Here is a 17973-nt window from a genome sequence, read left to right as displayed (position 1 = left end):
TTTAAGAATCAGAAGACGTCAGTATGTAAGTTTTAAAAAGTATCCACCTGTATTCCTGAGGTGGCAGCCCCAGTCTCGTTGCTGTGGTGACTGGACTGACTGGTCTCTGGGGACACACAGTCCCTGTCCCCCAAGCTGCCTGTCACCCCACTGGAGCTTCGGGAGGAAGAGCCACCCATCGGTCTGTTCCGCTCCACCTCTGGAGGCTCCTCTACAATCTGCAGCCGTGGCTGCTGCCCTGCCCCATATCCCTCCATTTCATTCCCCTGTTCTTCCTCATCACAGTCATCATCCTCATCAGGGGAGTCCAACACTACTGGTCCCAGAAGCAGGATTTCTCTCCTCCTCTGCTCTGTCCGTTTCTGCTGCGCTGTCGGGCTGAGCTTCCTACGACGTTGACCGGATTGATGAGCGGGAGTTCGGACATCATCATTGTTAGACCCAAATCCAGGATCTGGGCTTGGACTTGAAGCATTCTCCACATAAATCCCCCACTGTTCCCTGGAAGTCCAACTAATGGGTGTTTCCTCAAGACTCCGATTGATAAAGAGCCTACGAGCCACCTCACCACAGGCCCCTTTCCCAACAAAGCTCAGGTCCCCTCTCCTGTCCAGGCTCGGGGACCAGGAGTCTCCGGTGTACTGCGGAGGCTGATGGCGATGCAGTGTAGGCGTGTTTGGTGGTCGGAGATCAGATTGGAATAGCCTAGGGTCCCTCATGGGAGAGCTGAGCTCGGTAGGAGGATGAGCGGGACGGTGGACTCGTGAAGGAAGGGCAGGGGAACCCTGACCTGCCGATGAAACAGACCTCTGATGTGGAGATTTGTGAATGCAGTCGCCCTGCTGTGTGTCATGATTATTGTGAAAATCTGTTTGGTGTGAATGTGACTGTAAGGTGGAGTTTTGGGGCTGGTGAGAGTCTGTGATATCAGCTGCTGGCGTCTGCTGGTCATTTAAAGGGATGTTCATCTTAAGAGACTGCTTAAACTGTTGTGCACTGGGAGGTGGATTGTGAAGCTCCCCAGAGTTTGAGCTGCTGGCGTGCTTGCTTAAAGCATTGTGCAATGAGGACGTCCTTGCTTCTGCATAAATGGAAGATACTTTGGTCCCCTCCTGTGCTAGCCTGCAGGAAACTTCAGGGCTATGAGCTGGAGAAGAAGATTTGCTGTTGCTTAATTGGTTCAAGCCCTCGACTGCGTTATTGCCAAGTTGGAGGATTGCCCCCTGTGTCGAGGCACCCTTATTAAAAGCCCTATAAATTTGTCTTTTGGTGGCTGGGCTTCCAGCCACAGATCTGTCCTCTCCTGGCCAGTGAGGTGGGCTCTGGGATCCCACACAGGACCCCGTCCTTGAATGAGGAGTCTGCCTGGATTGGGAGGATAGCTGGTCTGATGCTGGGCTCCGAGGCAGCCCACGCACAGTCTGGCTCCTATCTGTGAATTGATCTTTGGGGTTTTCGCTGATTTTCTGATGCTGAACAGGGGAGCCAGCCCACGATTGACAGCATGGCTGTTGGTTGTAGCGTGAGTATGAGGTATGCTCGAGTGCATGGGCTAGTTTGATTCTCAGTAGAGGGGAACCAAACTCCTCCACAGCCCTCTGGGTAGCTGCCCTGCCAATAGGGTCTAATGGTGGTTGCCGAAGGCTGGGGGAAAACATCTGCTTGTGACTTTCTGGTGACTGGAAAGTCACCTTGGGACTGGAGCTGCACGAGGAATCAGGACTTCCGAACCAAACTGGGTCACTGAGGCGTTTTCGAAAGTGGGAGGGGGTGGACCTTTCTTCCGTGGTCCCTCTTTCACACACAGAGTTGCGTGGACTGTCCACGGTCTTCACATTTGACTTCTCAATATAACTAAAGGTGACAACAGAGCATTTACCATCGCTAACGCCCTCTTTGTTAAACTTTTGGCAGTTGGGAGGCGTGAGAGGGAAGGTGATCTTCCTGGAGGAGGCTGTCAGCGGAGAGTGGATGGCGGTGACGCCATCACCAGGTGAGTTCCAGTGCTTGCTTACTGTAGGCGAGCTGCTGGCTTGCTGGAGCTGAAAGCTGGTGTTTCGAGAAGGTGACCGGCTGTGTGAGCAGTCTTGAGCCAGATGATGGGCGGTGGAGGCCTTGTTGAAGGGCTGGCAGGTCGTCTGGCCTGCTAGCTGAGACAGGAGCTCCACCGGGCTGTCCTGAACCAAATGTCCCCGAGCAATCCCTTCTTCATTTTCCGCAAATGCCCCATTCCCTCTGTTCTGATCTGGGGCAGACCTCACTTCCACATACAGATGAAGGACTTTTCCAGACTGGGACATGACCTCCTCTCTGCACGTAATGAGGACAGCAGCACAGAAACTGAGCGTAGAAAAAAAGAGTCAAACAGAATGAAAGTGACAAAAACAAGAACAGGTTCTTTTTTTGTCCTTTTCTTCTTTTATTTGTCTGTTTGATTTTTGTTTCTCTGCTGGTGGCACATTGCAGATTATTTTTAGGATGGTTTTCTTCTCCCTCTTAGAGCATTTGTGTGTGGAGCAAAGACCCACACGCTGAACGGCCAGAGGACAAACATGCCCGTGGGACATGTCCAACAGCTCCCGATTCTTCATGCCTGTGAACAAAAGAATGAGGAGCCCTTATGTTTTCTTTTCTCAAATGAGAATGCAGATCCAGATCATCATCATATCCCAGTAGTCTGCCAACACCACATCAACATTTAAACATGTCAGAAGTGATTAGGTGGTTGAGTAACCGTGAAACCACTTGTCCCTCCCCTTTCTGAAGTCAGATTAAGGTGAGACTGTGTCTGAACATTTCTGAAAATTCACAGAAACTCCTCAACCAACGTAAATTTGATGTGTCCTTTTAATCTGTGCCCAGTCTGTGTAAAACCAATGCAGAAGAGGATGCATTCATTAAAAGGAGCTGAAAACATGGTAAAACTAAGACATGGATGCAAGGAATGTCCCTTTATTGGACATTTTAAGAGAACAGTCCTGTGCCCATATGAGTTCTGAAAAGTTCTGTTTGCTGTAACCACTCACTTGCGTGCGTCTGGAAACACCCCGTTTGGTTGTGGGGGTGGAGCGTGCAGGAGGGACGACATGATGCCAAAGTACGCTGTGAGATTCTCTAGTCACACATTATAAGTCATTTGGACATTTGGGTTCTCACATGCACACAGTTCCTCTGGGTTATCCAAGTCCAGGGTGGCAGCGCATCTCTGAAAACAGCTGACACCATCACTTCTTGCAGAGGTATAAAGAATTAATGACTTAAAAGACAATGTGAGGCTTCAGCCTTTCAAACACGTCACATTAGGTGTAAACCTTCTTCAGTCCCTCTTTGTTTATTACCTTCCATTGCAAGTCAATGCGAAATCACTGTCCAGGGAAACACAAAATGGGAATGTTGTGCTAAAAAGACTTTTAGAATGTATCCTCCTAATTTAATAAACTCAAACTGCTGATTTATTATTAGCTTTAAACATGTTTTTGCACAGAAAGGAAATGACTTTTGTGACCCAATCCTGCATCATGTGATCACGACGTTAATCTATTAAAGCTATTATTACGTGGAAGTTGTCCATCACCCCGGCCTCTATTTTCTATCTGTCAAATCTCGTGCTCAGATCCTTTTCTTTGGGATATATCTATATATATTTTGTACTGCATACAGCTGTGTGGTTTATACAGGGTGTCAGGGAACATGAGCTCATCGATCTGAGAGAGGAAGTGGGAAGTTATCCCTGACCTCCTCTGCTCTCTGATAAAACCTGGTGACAGCACTGTATCTAAATTCTAAATTAACCAAATTAACTCTCAAGATTCAGTCAAAACACAAATTAGACTGTGAGAGAACACACAGACTCAAATTCAGCCTGAAGTGATTGGATTTTATTTTAGGAATCTCTGTGACACTGAGGTCCTCCTGTACTTAAAGACACATTCAACTTAAAGACTTGTTGTTCAACCCATCTGTATCAAACCTCAGTCAAATTTCAGACCCACAGTGGACCCCCACCGTGCTCAACATCATGCACCAGGCACCAAACGTTTATCACAGAAATGTCTTTGTTGTTGTGCCATTAAATCCTGTGCTAGAGCCACTTTTTCTCTTGGTCGAGATTAATCCCCCGGCAGCTACTAAACTCGGCCGAGCCGAATTCTGTCCAATTGTCACCATTTCTGTTTAGTGCTCATGCAGAACAACCTTCCATGCAGATAAAGCCGCAGACCAGCAGCGACAGATTGGAGTGGCCTTATGTTAGCAGTGGGAGAGGATGTGTGTGTCGAAAATTGAAGTGGATAGAACAAAGGGAACTTGTGAGAGACTTGGCATGCGAGGCGAGCAACCTTCCCTCCTTGACCCCACTGGATATTTCTGACCTTACATCAAAGAAAGCAACTCAATTTCACCAACCTTTTCATCATAACACATTCTCCTCCTGGTTTTTTAATGTGTTTGCTTCTTGTTTGACTGTCACCTTCACTGTTGGCCATTTAATCGACTCATTGTGGGAAAAGAACATGAGCAAAACTTAAATACACTGCAAATTTCCCTCTTTCTTTCTGGCAGCTCTAACAGCTTTTACCGCCTCTACATTTGTGATTTTCACACCACTGTGCTACACCATCCAAACAAAGGGCCTTTGTCCGCTTGCTGGTGGCTCCATAGGGTCTTATTGTCTTTAAAGGTGTGAGGAAGACGTCGTGTCTTCAGGCCTGGTTGAGGTATGAAGACACTGAGCTCTATCTGGTTAGTTGGTGATCATTCAGACAAGAAACAACAAAAACACATTTGTGTGGGAGGGTTGTTTCCTGTACCAGTAAGAAGATGAACTACAAAACGGGGAATTCAGTTGAAGTAGCAGATCCAGGAGTGTGAAGGCTTCTGCACAGGGGTTTAGGACATCTCCAGAAACACTGCTTTCATATGTTAGTGTGGGTGTAGTGGGGGCTCTAAAGCAGCTGAAAAGGTTTTGGATCCTTATAACAACAACCGATAACACATCGTGAAACATTTCCAAAGGACTGACATCGACTTGGTTGCCTCATAAATGTGACAGAGATGATCAAGTGCTAGATCCACGGGGTTATTATTCGATCTGTTGTGTTTCACCCCGGCAGCAAGACGCTGATGGCCAGTATGTATTCTGGAGAAAAGGCACTTCAGCATCTTTGATCCATGAATTCATCATCTGAGAGAGATGTTGATGGGAGCAGGAGAGATAAAGGCGGGTGGGGGACAACAGGAAACACAGAGAATGGCAGTGACAGAGAGATGGTAAAAGGACAGCAGGGTAATGGAGCTACAGAAAGCTTAATGGTAGACGCATTAACACAACTGCAGCTTTAACTTTAACCCTCAACCCTCTTTTGGATGCTGTTCTGTCCTGCTATGACATCAAGCAGCCGCTGGGTTTCCATTTTCCTCTTAAGCCCGTTTCACATATGAAGTCTGGACACTGTTAGGAGAAATCTGCTTTTTTTATTTTGAGTTTTTTAACAGCACTTTGGAGCCGTTCGTCTAATCAAAAATGGTTCAATCGTGTGATAGAGACATCATCAAATGCCAACTCACTTGTGTGTTTATACGTTGGTTTTCAACCCAAACCACAAACTTTCTCTAAATCGCTTTTATTATTCTAACCATGAGCTCAAAGGGCCAACACATAATACTTCATGATAACGACCTACTAAACCTACCAGCTTATAACTATGGTACTGATACAGATAATGCGCCATAAAGTGGTGGGATAATGTGAACCTGGTGTTATTTAACATAACAATCAGAGCGTAGAATCATTCAGTGTTGATTTACGCTTCACACATCATCCCAACTTTTTTGGAATTAGGGTTACACTTCAGCAGCTCATCATTACGAACAAGATGTGGGAGCCTGTGATGATGTGTCAGCTTGAGCATCAAGATGGAATTTCCACCATGAGGTCTCCACCACCAGTCAGACCTGCCCACTTCAGGTGTTTCTACACTACTATTGCTATTATCTGTCGTTTTCAGCACCTTAGAGATGGGTCAGGAGGGACCTGTTTCACATGCTAAAAGTCTATTAGGATATTATCATGCAATATTATGCACAACATTGTTGTTGGGTTTTGGGTACATTTAGGCACAAAATGACAGTTTTGGTTAAGAGAAGCCAGGGGGCTGAATTAAAATAAAAAGTATCAAACTCAACACAAACGGTCCCTCGTCACAAAGCCCTATGTTTTTTCTTTATTGTGGGTCCTCTCATCTTTACCAAGGCTGCTACGTTTGACCAATTTCCCTCTTGTCTGCTCATAATCAATATGCCAGTAGGTAAAAGGGGACCTACTGCACCATAACCATATAAGGACTGATAATTTAAAACTGCTCACATCAGCCGTAAATGAAATTCCATAAAGATCTAAAATATATTCCTTCAATGAGTCTGGGTTGGACAAGCAACCTGAAAACACCACAGCTGCAGAGGCATAAAAATATTTGGTGTGACATTTGAGGAAGTACAGTATTTTTCAGTTGAAAGTTCCTTAACTAATACTTAGTAATACTTGCTAAATAAACCTTGAAAGGAGAGAAGAAGGTGACGGAGCAGATGGGAGAGGTGTAACTGAAGGATGTGAAAAGACTTAAGCAGCACCTTTGCTCACACACACTGATAAAAAAAAAAAAAAAAGGCACAGCTGCTCAGATGACTCATCCTCATCCTCCTGTTTAACCTCTGAGTTACAATACTACCGGGACACGCACACACACACACACACACACACACACACACAAACAGTATGTAAAAATCACAATTGGGTCCTTGCACTGGGCATTTATCAGGCAAATCACACAGGTAATGAAACCCCAGGCCTAACTTTAGCTCTTTGGATGCAAGCCAGTGTGGGTGGAAGTCGGGGGGGGGGGGACTCTAATTTTAGCTCTCAGCTTTTTTGTTGCTGGTGCTGTGCACTAGCAGCCTTGATGCTGGCAACATGACCGGCTGTGCAATTTAGGTAGTAACATGTTAAAGCTTGGTGAGATTAAGAGCGTATGAGTTAACAGGCTACGAGGGATTTTCAGGGCCCAACAGACCTGGAATCGTCCACTTACAGCGGCTGATAACATTAGTGATTTCTCTCCATATTATCAGCTCAGTTCTTCAGTTAGCAGTTATTATAACATCATGCAAATTCCCATGAAATGGCTCACAGCTCACTGTCACACCCAGATACACAGCTCAAACTCACTGAACTTCCACTGTACAGAAGCATGAGGCGACTAAAGTGCAGAAGTTCTTCTTAGAGGTTTGACTTTGTTTGTGCTTCATACTGTGTCCAGCTTCGTACTACCTCCTCCTGACGCTGTCTTCAAACACACGCTCACACAAAGAGATGGGTCCACTGACTCATGCAGAGGCACCCAAAGTGTGTGAAAGAAGAAAGATGCATGAAGGCTTAGCGGTGGAGAAAGGAATGGGGGAGGCAGGACCGTGATGCCTACACGACTCCACCACTCACTACCTTGACTTGCTGAATGAAGAATGAAACGGAGAGAAAGATTTACAAAACGCAAAAAAACACATTATTCTTTACCCTTGTGTGTCTTGTTGGCACCATTTGTGCAGAGGCATCTATGTTAGGCATAAATCCACAGTCATTCTAGTGTTTCTAGGAGACTTTGATGCTAACATACAGTACATGTTGACTTATGTTTGATAGATTTAATAGTTATCATGCTCTTCGCAGATTAGTGAAGGATTTTTCTAATTTCTTTTCCCCAGGTTCTTAGTCTGTCACAATTTTAGTGAATTTGCAAAAACACCTTCAGGGAATTTCCTCAAATTTGGCTCAAGGATCCACTTGGACTCAAGAATTAACAGATGAGTTGTTAAGGGTCAAAGTCGCCATTTCCTATTCTGACCAATGCAATGTGTCAGAAATGCCTGCAGAGAATTTCATTAAATCTGGAACAAATGTCCACTTGGATGCAACGATGAACCGATAAGAATTAGAGTCTGAACAAATTTGTGAGAATGTCAACATAACTGGCTGGTGGAGTCAAAGAATAAGTCCAGTTTTAACCCGCATTTAGGCAAACTGACCTGATTAAAACTATGCTGAATTTGCTCCTACAATTTTCTGTTTGCTTCGTACCAATGTATCTATAGAATCTGGGGAAGAAAACTTAAAAAGATGATCATTCTCAGCTACAAAATTGTGTATTTGTGAACATTTACATCAGAGAAATACTACCTGAAAGTGTAAATCAGACCTCACAATGTTGGTAAATGCACCAAATCAACAGGCCAAACCACAAAAAAGTAACTTCCAAGTAAACGGTCTGCACTTATATAGTGCTTTACTACCTATTGGCACTCAAAGCGCTTTACACTGATCTTATTCACCCATTCACACTCACACACACACACACCAGTGGGGGAGCTGCTATGAAGCTGGCCAACACTCACTGGGAGCAACTAAGTTGGGGTTCAGTGTCTTGCTCAAGGACACTTTGACATGTGACCGGAGGAGCCATGGATTGAACCAACAACTGTGACATTGGTGGACAACCGCTCTACCTTCCTGCGCCACCGTGACGTGAGCCTACTCACCACTTTACACTCGCTTGTTGTCACAAACCAAAGTTCTGACAAAATTCAGCGGAGATGTAAAGGGTTCAACCTGAACCGAAATCAGGGTCAGCACAGCAGATCATTGGATCATTTCTTTTTTTTCCCTCCCTCCCCAATTTTACTGAGCTTGGGACCGGCGTTGCCCAGCTGGGGATGGGGATGGGCAGTTTGCGGTTCAGTGTCTCACCCAAGGACACTTGGTCACCGGGGGTGAACCTTCAAACCTAAGGTCGGTGCGTGGCCACTCTACCAACTGAGCCCCTGCCGCCCCCTAAAAGTAAGTAAACACAATTACATGCTATAAGCAGAGCTGACAATTTAGTGCATCTAGCTTTAAAAACCACATATCACTTGTTAAAGTGGGATTATCAGAGTTCCTCAGCTGGCAAGAGGATTGTTCATCACATGCTGACAGCATGTGCAGTAGTGCTACATTAAAATAGCAATGTAGCATCAAAATTATGGACAAGTGCCAGCAGAGATGAGGGTTAAAGTAAGGACAGGTCTGACTTTAAAACCACTAACTTCATCTCTTTATTCGTATCTGAGCTTCCATTTGCATGATTAAAAAAAAAAAAGACTCCATCAGACGTTGCCAAGAGAAACCTCTGAATAATGTATATTTCTTGGATTATGTTTCCAGATGCATTTCAACAACTTTGAGTGCTCTCAGAAAGTAACTCACATTTCCCAGCAAATCAAAGGCCAGTTTTTCGTCTCAGCATGTGACCTTGCTTATTCTGTTATCTGTCCTGCAGGGTCATGTCTCACAGAATGAGTCAATGAAAAAGACCTCAGGTGCAGACAAAACAAACAATTTTCTGCAAATCCAACCAGAGACGTCTGAAGCACATTTAGAGAAAAGCTTTTCACTTTTTGGACTTTAAGTTAAACTTAGCAAAGTACAGCTCAGGACAACTGTCATCTTTCTGCTTTAATGCCTCGGCTGCAGGGCGCTTTCAGTGCATCATGGCCATTTTAAAGACAGTCAAAAAGTGCAACAGTGATATTTCGTCTCATGGTCAGGAGGAGGATTAATGCTTCAATTTCTAAAGTGTAGGGTGGCAGATTCTCACATTTAAGAGGAAGGAAGCAGAGAATGTTTGACGCTTTTTCATGGGACATGACTTAAAGGATTGTTGGATGCTCAGGTTTTCTAACGGATCCTTTTCCGTTTTTTTAATTAATCAAATTGCTCTACAGCAAAGGACTTTATGTGGTATGAATTACACGATTAGATTAGCATTCATGGAAAAACAGGCAGCTTAAAAAAGGCACAAAATGAACTAACCTTTAGCCACCAACTGTTGCACCTGTGGGGTCCAAGCACAGGTGTGTTTAAATGCTAATTAAGTTCGTTATTACAATTATTCATTTTAGATGCTAAAATTTGTAGAACACCATAAAAGCAACTGATTACTGATCGTTTCTGGCTGACAAGAGGATTCTTTCAGGGAAAGACTGTACCGGAGAAATGATGAGCCGCTTCTCCTCATTTTACTGGGAAAACGTTTTATGATAAAAAGTGTTTAAAATGTTCTATGTACAATACAGGTCCACAGCAGAGCTAACGAATGATGCCGACATAACAAAGCCCGGTGTGACAACTCAGTACTGGGAAGCTACGTCGCTAAAAGAGAATGGAATACAAAATTATCAGGAAGTGGAATAAGCTTTCACACAAAGTACAGAATGTAGAACAGTATTAATTATTCTTAATGCAAAAAGTGCTTTTTCTAACAAATCAATTAATTAGTCAACAAAACCCTAAAAAAGGTAACAAATGACCATCACTCTGTCAAATATGTTCTTATTTCTGACCAAAAGTCCCCAAACATACAAAAACATTGCTTCTGCTTTTAGCTTAAGAAAGTGCCTGGAGCTATTTGATCATTTATCAAGTACAGAGCAGCTCAGAAATGGTAGAAATTGGTAAAAAAACAAAAAACAAAAGACATATTGATCACAAGGGAAGAAACAGAGGGCGGCATCACATGTACTGACATGTCATGCTCACACAAGCTGATTATGCAGATTTTCTCACGCGCACACACACACACACACACACACACACACACACACAAACACAAGCTTTCTTCTGCTAATAAGTCATAACATGCAAATCTAGATCAACTTAATGCATGTTCACATTTCTATCAGCAGAAACCAGACAAACTAATGGCTATGTTTGTACTATAAGCACACACACACACACACACACACACACACACACTCTCTCTTTCCTCCCCTATTGTCCCCCTTTCACCTCTCATCTCACAGCTGCTCCATCCGTACAGGATTTACACCTCCCACATGGTTTATCCCATCGCATCCTTTCTCTCATTCCTTCATCCTTCCCTCTCATCTTCACCTCCTTCCCTCCCCGGCAGCAATGCTCAGACTCAGCTAGTTAGCACGCTCACATCACTTAGCCCAGCCCCCTTCCCTTCCCTCCGCCTTTCACATACATGCTGAGTCAGTGTGGAGTACTTAGTTTGGGTATCGGAGATGAACATGCAAGACAGGAGCCAGCGTGTGAAGTGTTTAAAAGCACTGAGCAGGAGAACAATCTGGACACCTCTCCATGTGGAATACAGTTGAAAATAAATGTGGCAGATGTGAGTGGATGGAAACTGTACATGTGGTCTGATTTGCAGGGTGGCAGCATTTGAAAAAGATGGAGAAAAGAAGAAGACAAGCTGGTCTCTACATCAGAAAACAGATCACACTTTAAATGCTCTGCTCACAGTAAGACATGTACTTTTTGGGAATTTCAGCTGATACATTCACCCAATAGTGTATTTAACATATAAAACATATCCCCACATGCCATTATGTAAGGGGCTGCAAACTTAACACCAAATCAGTATCTTTTAGGAAGTTTCAGACCTGTTTAAGGCGGCCTAAAATGCCGGACTCTGCAAATAGTTTTCCAGAAAAAAAAACATGATGTTGCGATGCTTTTATGTGATGATGCTTGTATTAAGTTTAGGTGCAACTTTAGCTGGTTAAATAAATTAAACTAAACTTTCTAGACGGGCTGCTAAACCTAACACTACAATAATGCATATTAAACTAGATCAGAATAAATATGTACATAGAGTCACATCAGCGTTGGCTCTGTGTTATTTCTGTTCCATTTCTTAAATAATTCAACGGAACATATAAAACATCATGCTGGATCCACTTCATGCTGCTGGGGCAGATATCAGATGACTCCTCCAAACTCAACAAGCTAGTTACACGTGTGAGATCCAGTATTGAACACGAGACAAAGAAGCAGCTAAAACACTTCCCAGTCAACTGAATTATTAAAGAGAAGCATGAGAAAAATAAACAGAAAATATTATCTCTCGCTCGTTGTACATATTTGACTCAACAACCAGAAAAGCCCAAACAGCCACAGAGAACTTGTGCGTTCTTCTGAAAACAAAAATGGCTGCAGCTTTCACTGAAAAGAACCCAAAGAAAAGGAAAGAAAAGACAAATGAAGCACAGATTTAAGGTGAGATCCTGGATGTGTGGGCAGCATGGAGATTAGAGTCTACACAGGAATATGAGGTGATCTTCAGGTAATATTTTAGTTCCTATATATAATCCCTATCTTGTCCAATGTCATTTGCAGACATTTTTTTAAATATTCTTTAGAAACATGATTATGACTGTTAGTAACTGGATCTTAAGACTTTAGCACAGCAGAGACTTTTGTCCATTTTTCCACCTCTGCCGACCTGCAGAGACTAACGTGGGGCCGGGTGCAGCATTCAAAACGCTTTGTGAGCACGTGTGCACAAAGGCAGGACTGGACCCGATGACCTGTGCGGATATCAGCATCAGGACATGGCTGGTTTAGAGCTACAGCTGTGGCAACACTTCTCCTCACCTTAGCACTACACTTTTACAGGTGATTGTTTTCTAACATCAGTCATATCACCCCGCGTCAAAATCATATAACGTGGGTTAGTTTTTAAGCCTCTGTCTGTCACATTCTGAATAAGGACACGGTGTCTTCGCCACAGCTGCAGGGGACAGCAACATTCCTCAGATAGGAGCTGAAAAAAAAGTCCAGACAAAGCCAGACTCACTTTCTGTCCACGCTCCTCACAGGTACAGAAGCAGATGTTTCAGTCTGAGGAAACACATGTGACATGCTGTAATTCTGGATGTAAAGTCCTTCAGATGCTGGGAATGAGCCATAAATAGCTTCTCACTGGGAGATAAACGGCTAAAATTCCCAGGGTCTAACATGGCTTCTTCTTATTCCCTGGGCCCGATGATGGATGAAGCTGGAGGCATTTTGTTTTCAGGTTGTCAGTCTGGTTTATTCCATCTGGCACAAGCCTGATTCTGGACAGATCTGCATGTAAAGTGCAACGGGACTGCAGTGATTCTACTTAATGCTTGTTTTGTGCAACAACAATTCAAACCCAAAAGACATCTCTGCTTAAAAGCAAACCAATCGATTATTTTATCGCATTAAAAAAAATTAAAAGACATTTTAAACACCAAGAGGCTCATTTAACTAATCTGTGCAGGGGTTTGTTCTTTAATGATGAGATGATCGTTTTTCTCTGTGAATACACTATTATTTGCATTGATGCAATATTAAAAACACACCAAACAGACGCCGTTTGTGAAACTGCAGAATCAGGACTGAATAAACAGCCAGTTTCAGACAGACATAAACCCTCCTGTTTACCTGTGATGTCTAGTGTCAGGGCGACTGGCCGTGAGACACCAGCTCGCTCTCAGATTTACAACCAGTGATGAACTGCAGCCTTCGTTACTTCCTGCTCCTCTCATCCCAAACGGCCTTCAGAGGAACCTCATAAAGCACAGCCGGCCCTCAACCTCAGGAGGGACCCTGTGGCCAAAACAATGTGGACACCTAAACCTTACACGATTAAACACGCGTACAAGTGCGTTGACAGGAGCATCTATATCCTGGCAGCTGATTTATCTACATATGAAAACTCGTGACTGAAACTGCAAAGTCAACAACCAGTATCCTCCAGTGTTGACACACAGATCACAATATGAGCTAATCCGGTGTTGAGAAGACAGGAAGCGGCTCTGACGAGCACAGCTAAAGCAGCTTAAGTTGACTCATTAATACCTCGAAGACTTTGGAGCTGTTTGACAATGCCGTGCTGCACCTCTGACAGGGGATTCATCACCGTTTTTGTATTTCTAGAGAGGATATTCTAAATGTGTTCACCAAAGTCAGAGTAAAGCTCTGAAGTCAGCGCTCAGACACAAAGCTTTCCTGGTCTAACTGCATGAGGGGAAACCGGTGGAGATGACAGGGAGCTATCAGCTCATCTCGGCACCGCGCACCGCCGAGCAGCGTCAGCACTCCTGAGGCAGACGTGGACGAGAGGCATTCAGAAACCTGCCGTGTGCTGTTCCCCCGATCAGACAAACGACATCAAGGACAATTAGGTTCAGAGATTTTTTTTGAGTTCCTCCTCTGGCCGATGGCAAGTCCTACCCGGACAGCCAAGGGCGATCGCCGATCAATGGGGTTTTAAAAATAAACACGGAGGATGAAGATTGGATCTCCTCTTTTCTCTCTTTAGTTCTGACTTTCAACTGTCTTCTTCCACTTATCAAGGACTCTATGTTCTGATAAATAGCTAGTTCTCACTTTATGGCAACTTGTAAAACTACTCCATTACCTGTAGCTGTCCCTTACAAAGCAACAGAGACAGCAATGTCCCCCCCACATGATAAAAAAAAAAAGTACAACAAAATTAAACATGATTCACACACTTATTAAAATACTGTATGATGCAGGCTGGAACATGCGTTAACTGTCCTTTAGAGCAAGAATTGCAATTTAAAGCTGGAGATTTATGCAGCTCTGCTCCTCAATTAGGGCCCTTAAAGTCTGATAAACTGTGATATCACTTGCTGCTGGACACTTTAGCAGGGCATTATGGGCCATCAGGCATGGGGAGAAAATCAATTACTGGCACAGAAGCTGGACTAATCCGCCAAGAATGAATGAAACTCATACTGTAATGTTAGTGATGCCTGCATTTCAGCATGTACAACAGATTTGCTGTTCATTAATCACACAGGATCCAGGCCACTGCAAAGCGCTCCATCTGCATCGCAGCCAACATCCAGAAAAAGCCTCACAGCTTGGAGCAGCTAGCAGCAGACGACCACTCATAACAGGGAAACACGGCAGGATTGTAAAATGCTAAGCGCGCCATCATCACACAAGCTCACGCCTTTCCAAATGCAAAAAGGCTCTTTTCATCGCCAACACTCTCACCTCCTAAATACTCCCACCACCACACCTCCGAAAACGGATTCCTGGCATTGAGCTCGGCATATTATGTGCAGAAAATACACCATATTCATCACTTCACCGCGGCAACACTGACTTTAAATAAAAGCAAAATCCGATCATTCTGGGAAGCAAAATGGCAAAACAACTGTGAGGGGAAAGTGGTGAAATAGAACACCGGTGGTGACCATGGGATAGTGATGGGGAACAAGTGGTGGGAGAGTGTAGGTGGAAAGAAAAAGCAAACGTGGGAAGAAGAAGAAGATTCAAGATTCAAACAACTTTATTGATCCCATAAGGAAATTGTGTCGAGAACAGTGATTGAAGGCTACTCTGGGCACCAAGGCTGTTTGCTCAGCACCATCAGCAACACGTTGACAGAGGGAGGCCCGAGCATAAGAAGTGAAGTCAAACACTGTCACACACAGCTCTCAATCAGGCCATCGAGGTGTGTGTGTGTGTGTGTGTGTCCTGCTTCCTACAGTTTAGAACTGGATCCTCTAAGTGAAGGAGAAACTTGCTGACATCCTGTACCACAGGTTCTGGTTTGGGGCTTCCTGTGGATACTACCCTGACAATCAGACTGCCTAGTTACTAGTTTTACAGGAAAATAAGAGCGCTCCATCAGTGGTGAACCTGCAGAGAATGGTGTCTTCAGCCATAGCAAACATACGTTGGTGAACATAGTGGAGCATTGAGCAGCGGAAGTAGCTAGAGACCACAAACAGAGCTAAAAGAAAGCCGCAGACACTGCAGCTGTGCCAACCTCCATTCAGTTAGCTTCCATAACTTCATTTACATTTTCATGTAGCATTTGTTTTTCTTTGTGAATTTAAAGCACTTTGCCTGTAAGAAGTAGGCTGCTTATTAGAGGCTGAAACCTTCATGATTCTCAGTTAATAAGCATCTTATTTTTTATTAATAAATCTATAAATACCGGAGTGGAATCATTGCAAACTGGCTCGTACATGCCTATAAAACGTACCCGGCATTCTTCTAAAGTTGTTCTCTGAGTGTTTTAGCTGTAATCTCAGCTGTCTAACACTCTCCTGCTGTTGCAGACGTGTCTGAACTCCCTGTGACCCCTCGACTCAGTGACTTGCCTCTTCTGTTTAGCTGTGACATTTAGAACGGTAACATTTGGGGCTCATGGTGTTGCTTAAATGCCACTAGAAACGGGAGCAATGAGGAAACGACAACATCAACTGTACAGGAAGCAGTTGCTTCTAGAAGCTGTTAATATCAGCAGAACATGGACCTTAAGACGAAGATGATTGGCATTAAGCACCAGGGTCAGGAAAAGCCACTGTTTCACCGCCGTGACCTGGTGCTGCTCAAGGGGGATTTGTTGGGATTTTCTGTAATTCTCTACTTTAACTTCAGCCATAACAAGTTGACTTGTGGCTGATTTTAAAAGTTGACCATCTTGGCTGTCTTGACTGCTTAATTCTGGAACGCAACCTTGACTTACATTCAGGAACTGGGCTCACACACACAGGAAGACTGCTGGAGAAGAAGGAGGCAGCCTGAGTTGATTGTGGCCATTCTGCATTAGAACCTGTGCTGGATTCTACTTGCTTCTATGTTCTTTTAGCCTTTTTAGACACATTAGGTGTTTTAGAAGCAGTCGGAAAAGGAAGTGGCTGGGTCAGTGAGCCAGTCACACACACAGTAAAACTTCCATTTGGACGTTTGCAGGATTTGATTTGATTAAGCTGAAGTACAGTGAGACATAGACTGAGCTCTATACAAACAGTATGAGCTTTAGGATAAGTGTAAGCGAAAGGCTTAAATTTACTGCATTTTAGCATCACGCACACAACAAAAGGTGGTTTCACACTGGACCTGATCTCCACTCCTCTGCTTTGCAAACCCAACCCCCAAAACGGACGTCATGACTCTAAATACTACGTGTGACACTGACTGGTTTACTTCCAGTGCTAAACGTTGGCCAAATGTAAAAAGTTTATTGTAGTTGTTAACTGTTGCTGGTACGAATGAACTATAACCGAACTGAACAACCGAAATCAAAACAGTCCCTAACAGATGCACTTTTTCGGAGATTTACATCATCAATAGGAACCAATGAGCTTAGAAGTGGGACAGAGTTTTCTGTGAGTTTTGGGGGTTTTGGAGATGCATGACCTGCAGCAAATAAAGACAAAACACTTGGAGCTGCCCATGGTGGTGGGGAATGAATCCCAGGCTGACATTGAGGGACACTGATTTAACCAGTCAAACAGTTCTGTCCTGTTTTCTCATAATGAGCACAATTTTGCATCCAGCCAAACTTTGCTTAAAAATTAGTGCAGGTCAACTAATTGGTTTGACCCACCAATTACAGGAGCAACATCCATGAACTGATAAAAGAGTTTGTGTTTGCTCAACTTAACCATGATGCATTTCTGAAACAGATAAAACAATGGCACAAGCAAAACCTGTGACCATTTTCTGATTCAATTCAATGTAACATCTCACTCATCTGCAGGTCAAATGAAAATGAAAATAGAAAATCCCCTTAATTGTTGATTTGACAGAAGGTGTTGAGCTGGAGCACAGTAGCTCTGAATTCACCTGTGTGACTCTTACGTCCAGATGCAGACTCACTTATCTGAAATCCTCTCACGTCCCCCCCTCACCTCAAGGCTCGAACACTCCCGTGCCAACTTTTCGTGCCAAGGGCAAAACTTGACCTGAGCGACAGTCTGTGAGTGGCACGCACAGATGTGCTAATGACAGCAGTGTGTGTGTGTGTGTGTGTGTGTGTTTGTGTTCGTGACCTTTCTCTCCTGCAGGTCCAGATGGACGTGATGCAGTGCGCCCACCGTGCTGAGCTCAAGTTGTGCTGAAATTAACTGCATGCACCAGTCATTCCTCCACTAACACGGACGCAGTGAGGGGCTCTACTCACCACATGACGGGATGGTGGCGGCGGCGGCAGCAGCACCAGCAGCAGCAGCGTCGCTCTACCCGGTGCCACGGATGATGATGAGATGCTGTTGCATCGGCGTCTGCTGCAGGCAAAGCGCTGCCAGCGGCACTGCGGTCCACATTTAGCCGCTCCCTCC

At 44.2% G+C, this 17973-nt stretch overlaps 1 protein-coding gene across 4 annotated transcripts in view; it reads right to left on the bottom strand.

Annotated features, from left to right (window-relative positions):
* LOC137105357 (PH and SEC7 domain-containing protein 1-like) overlaps positions 1–17973 on the bottom strand; it is a 65747-nt gene that overhangs the window by 40507 nt on the left and 7267 nt on the right. For 2 of the 4 annotated variants that reach the window (XR_010911797.1, XM_067487452.1), the window contains exons 1-2: positions 17817–17955; positions 48–2593 (exon numbers count right to left, since the gene is read on the bottom strand). Coding sequence is in view for 3 of the 4 variants with exons in the window: in XM_067487452.1 (XP_067343553.1) it covers positions 48–2300 (2253 nt within the window). In the remaining variant the exon portion in view is untranslated. Of the gene's footprint in view, positions 1–47; positions 2594–3026; positions 3885–17816; positions 17956–17973 lie in introns of those variants that run through there. The other 2 variants (XM_067487453.1, XM_067487454.1) reach the window with 2 other exon arrangements.

Source organism: Channa argus, chromosome 20 (genome assembly GCF_033026475.1).
Source record: "Channa argus isolate prfri chromosome 20, Channa argus male v1.0, whole genome shotgun sequence".
Lineage (NCBI taxonomy): Eukaryota > Metazoa > Chordata > Actinopteri > Anabantiformes > Channidae > Channa > Channa argus.
The sequence above is the reverse complement of the archived record's forward strand: the minus strand, read 5'-3'. Positions and strand labels throughout refer to the sequence as shown.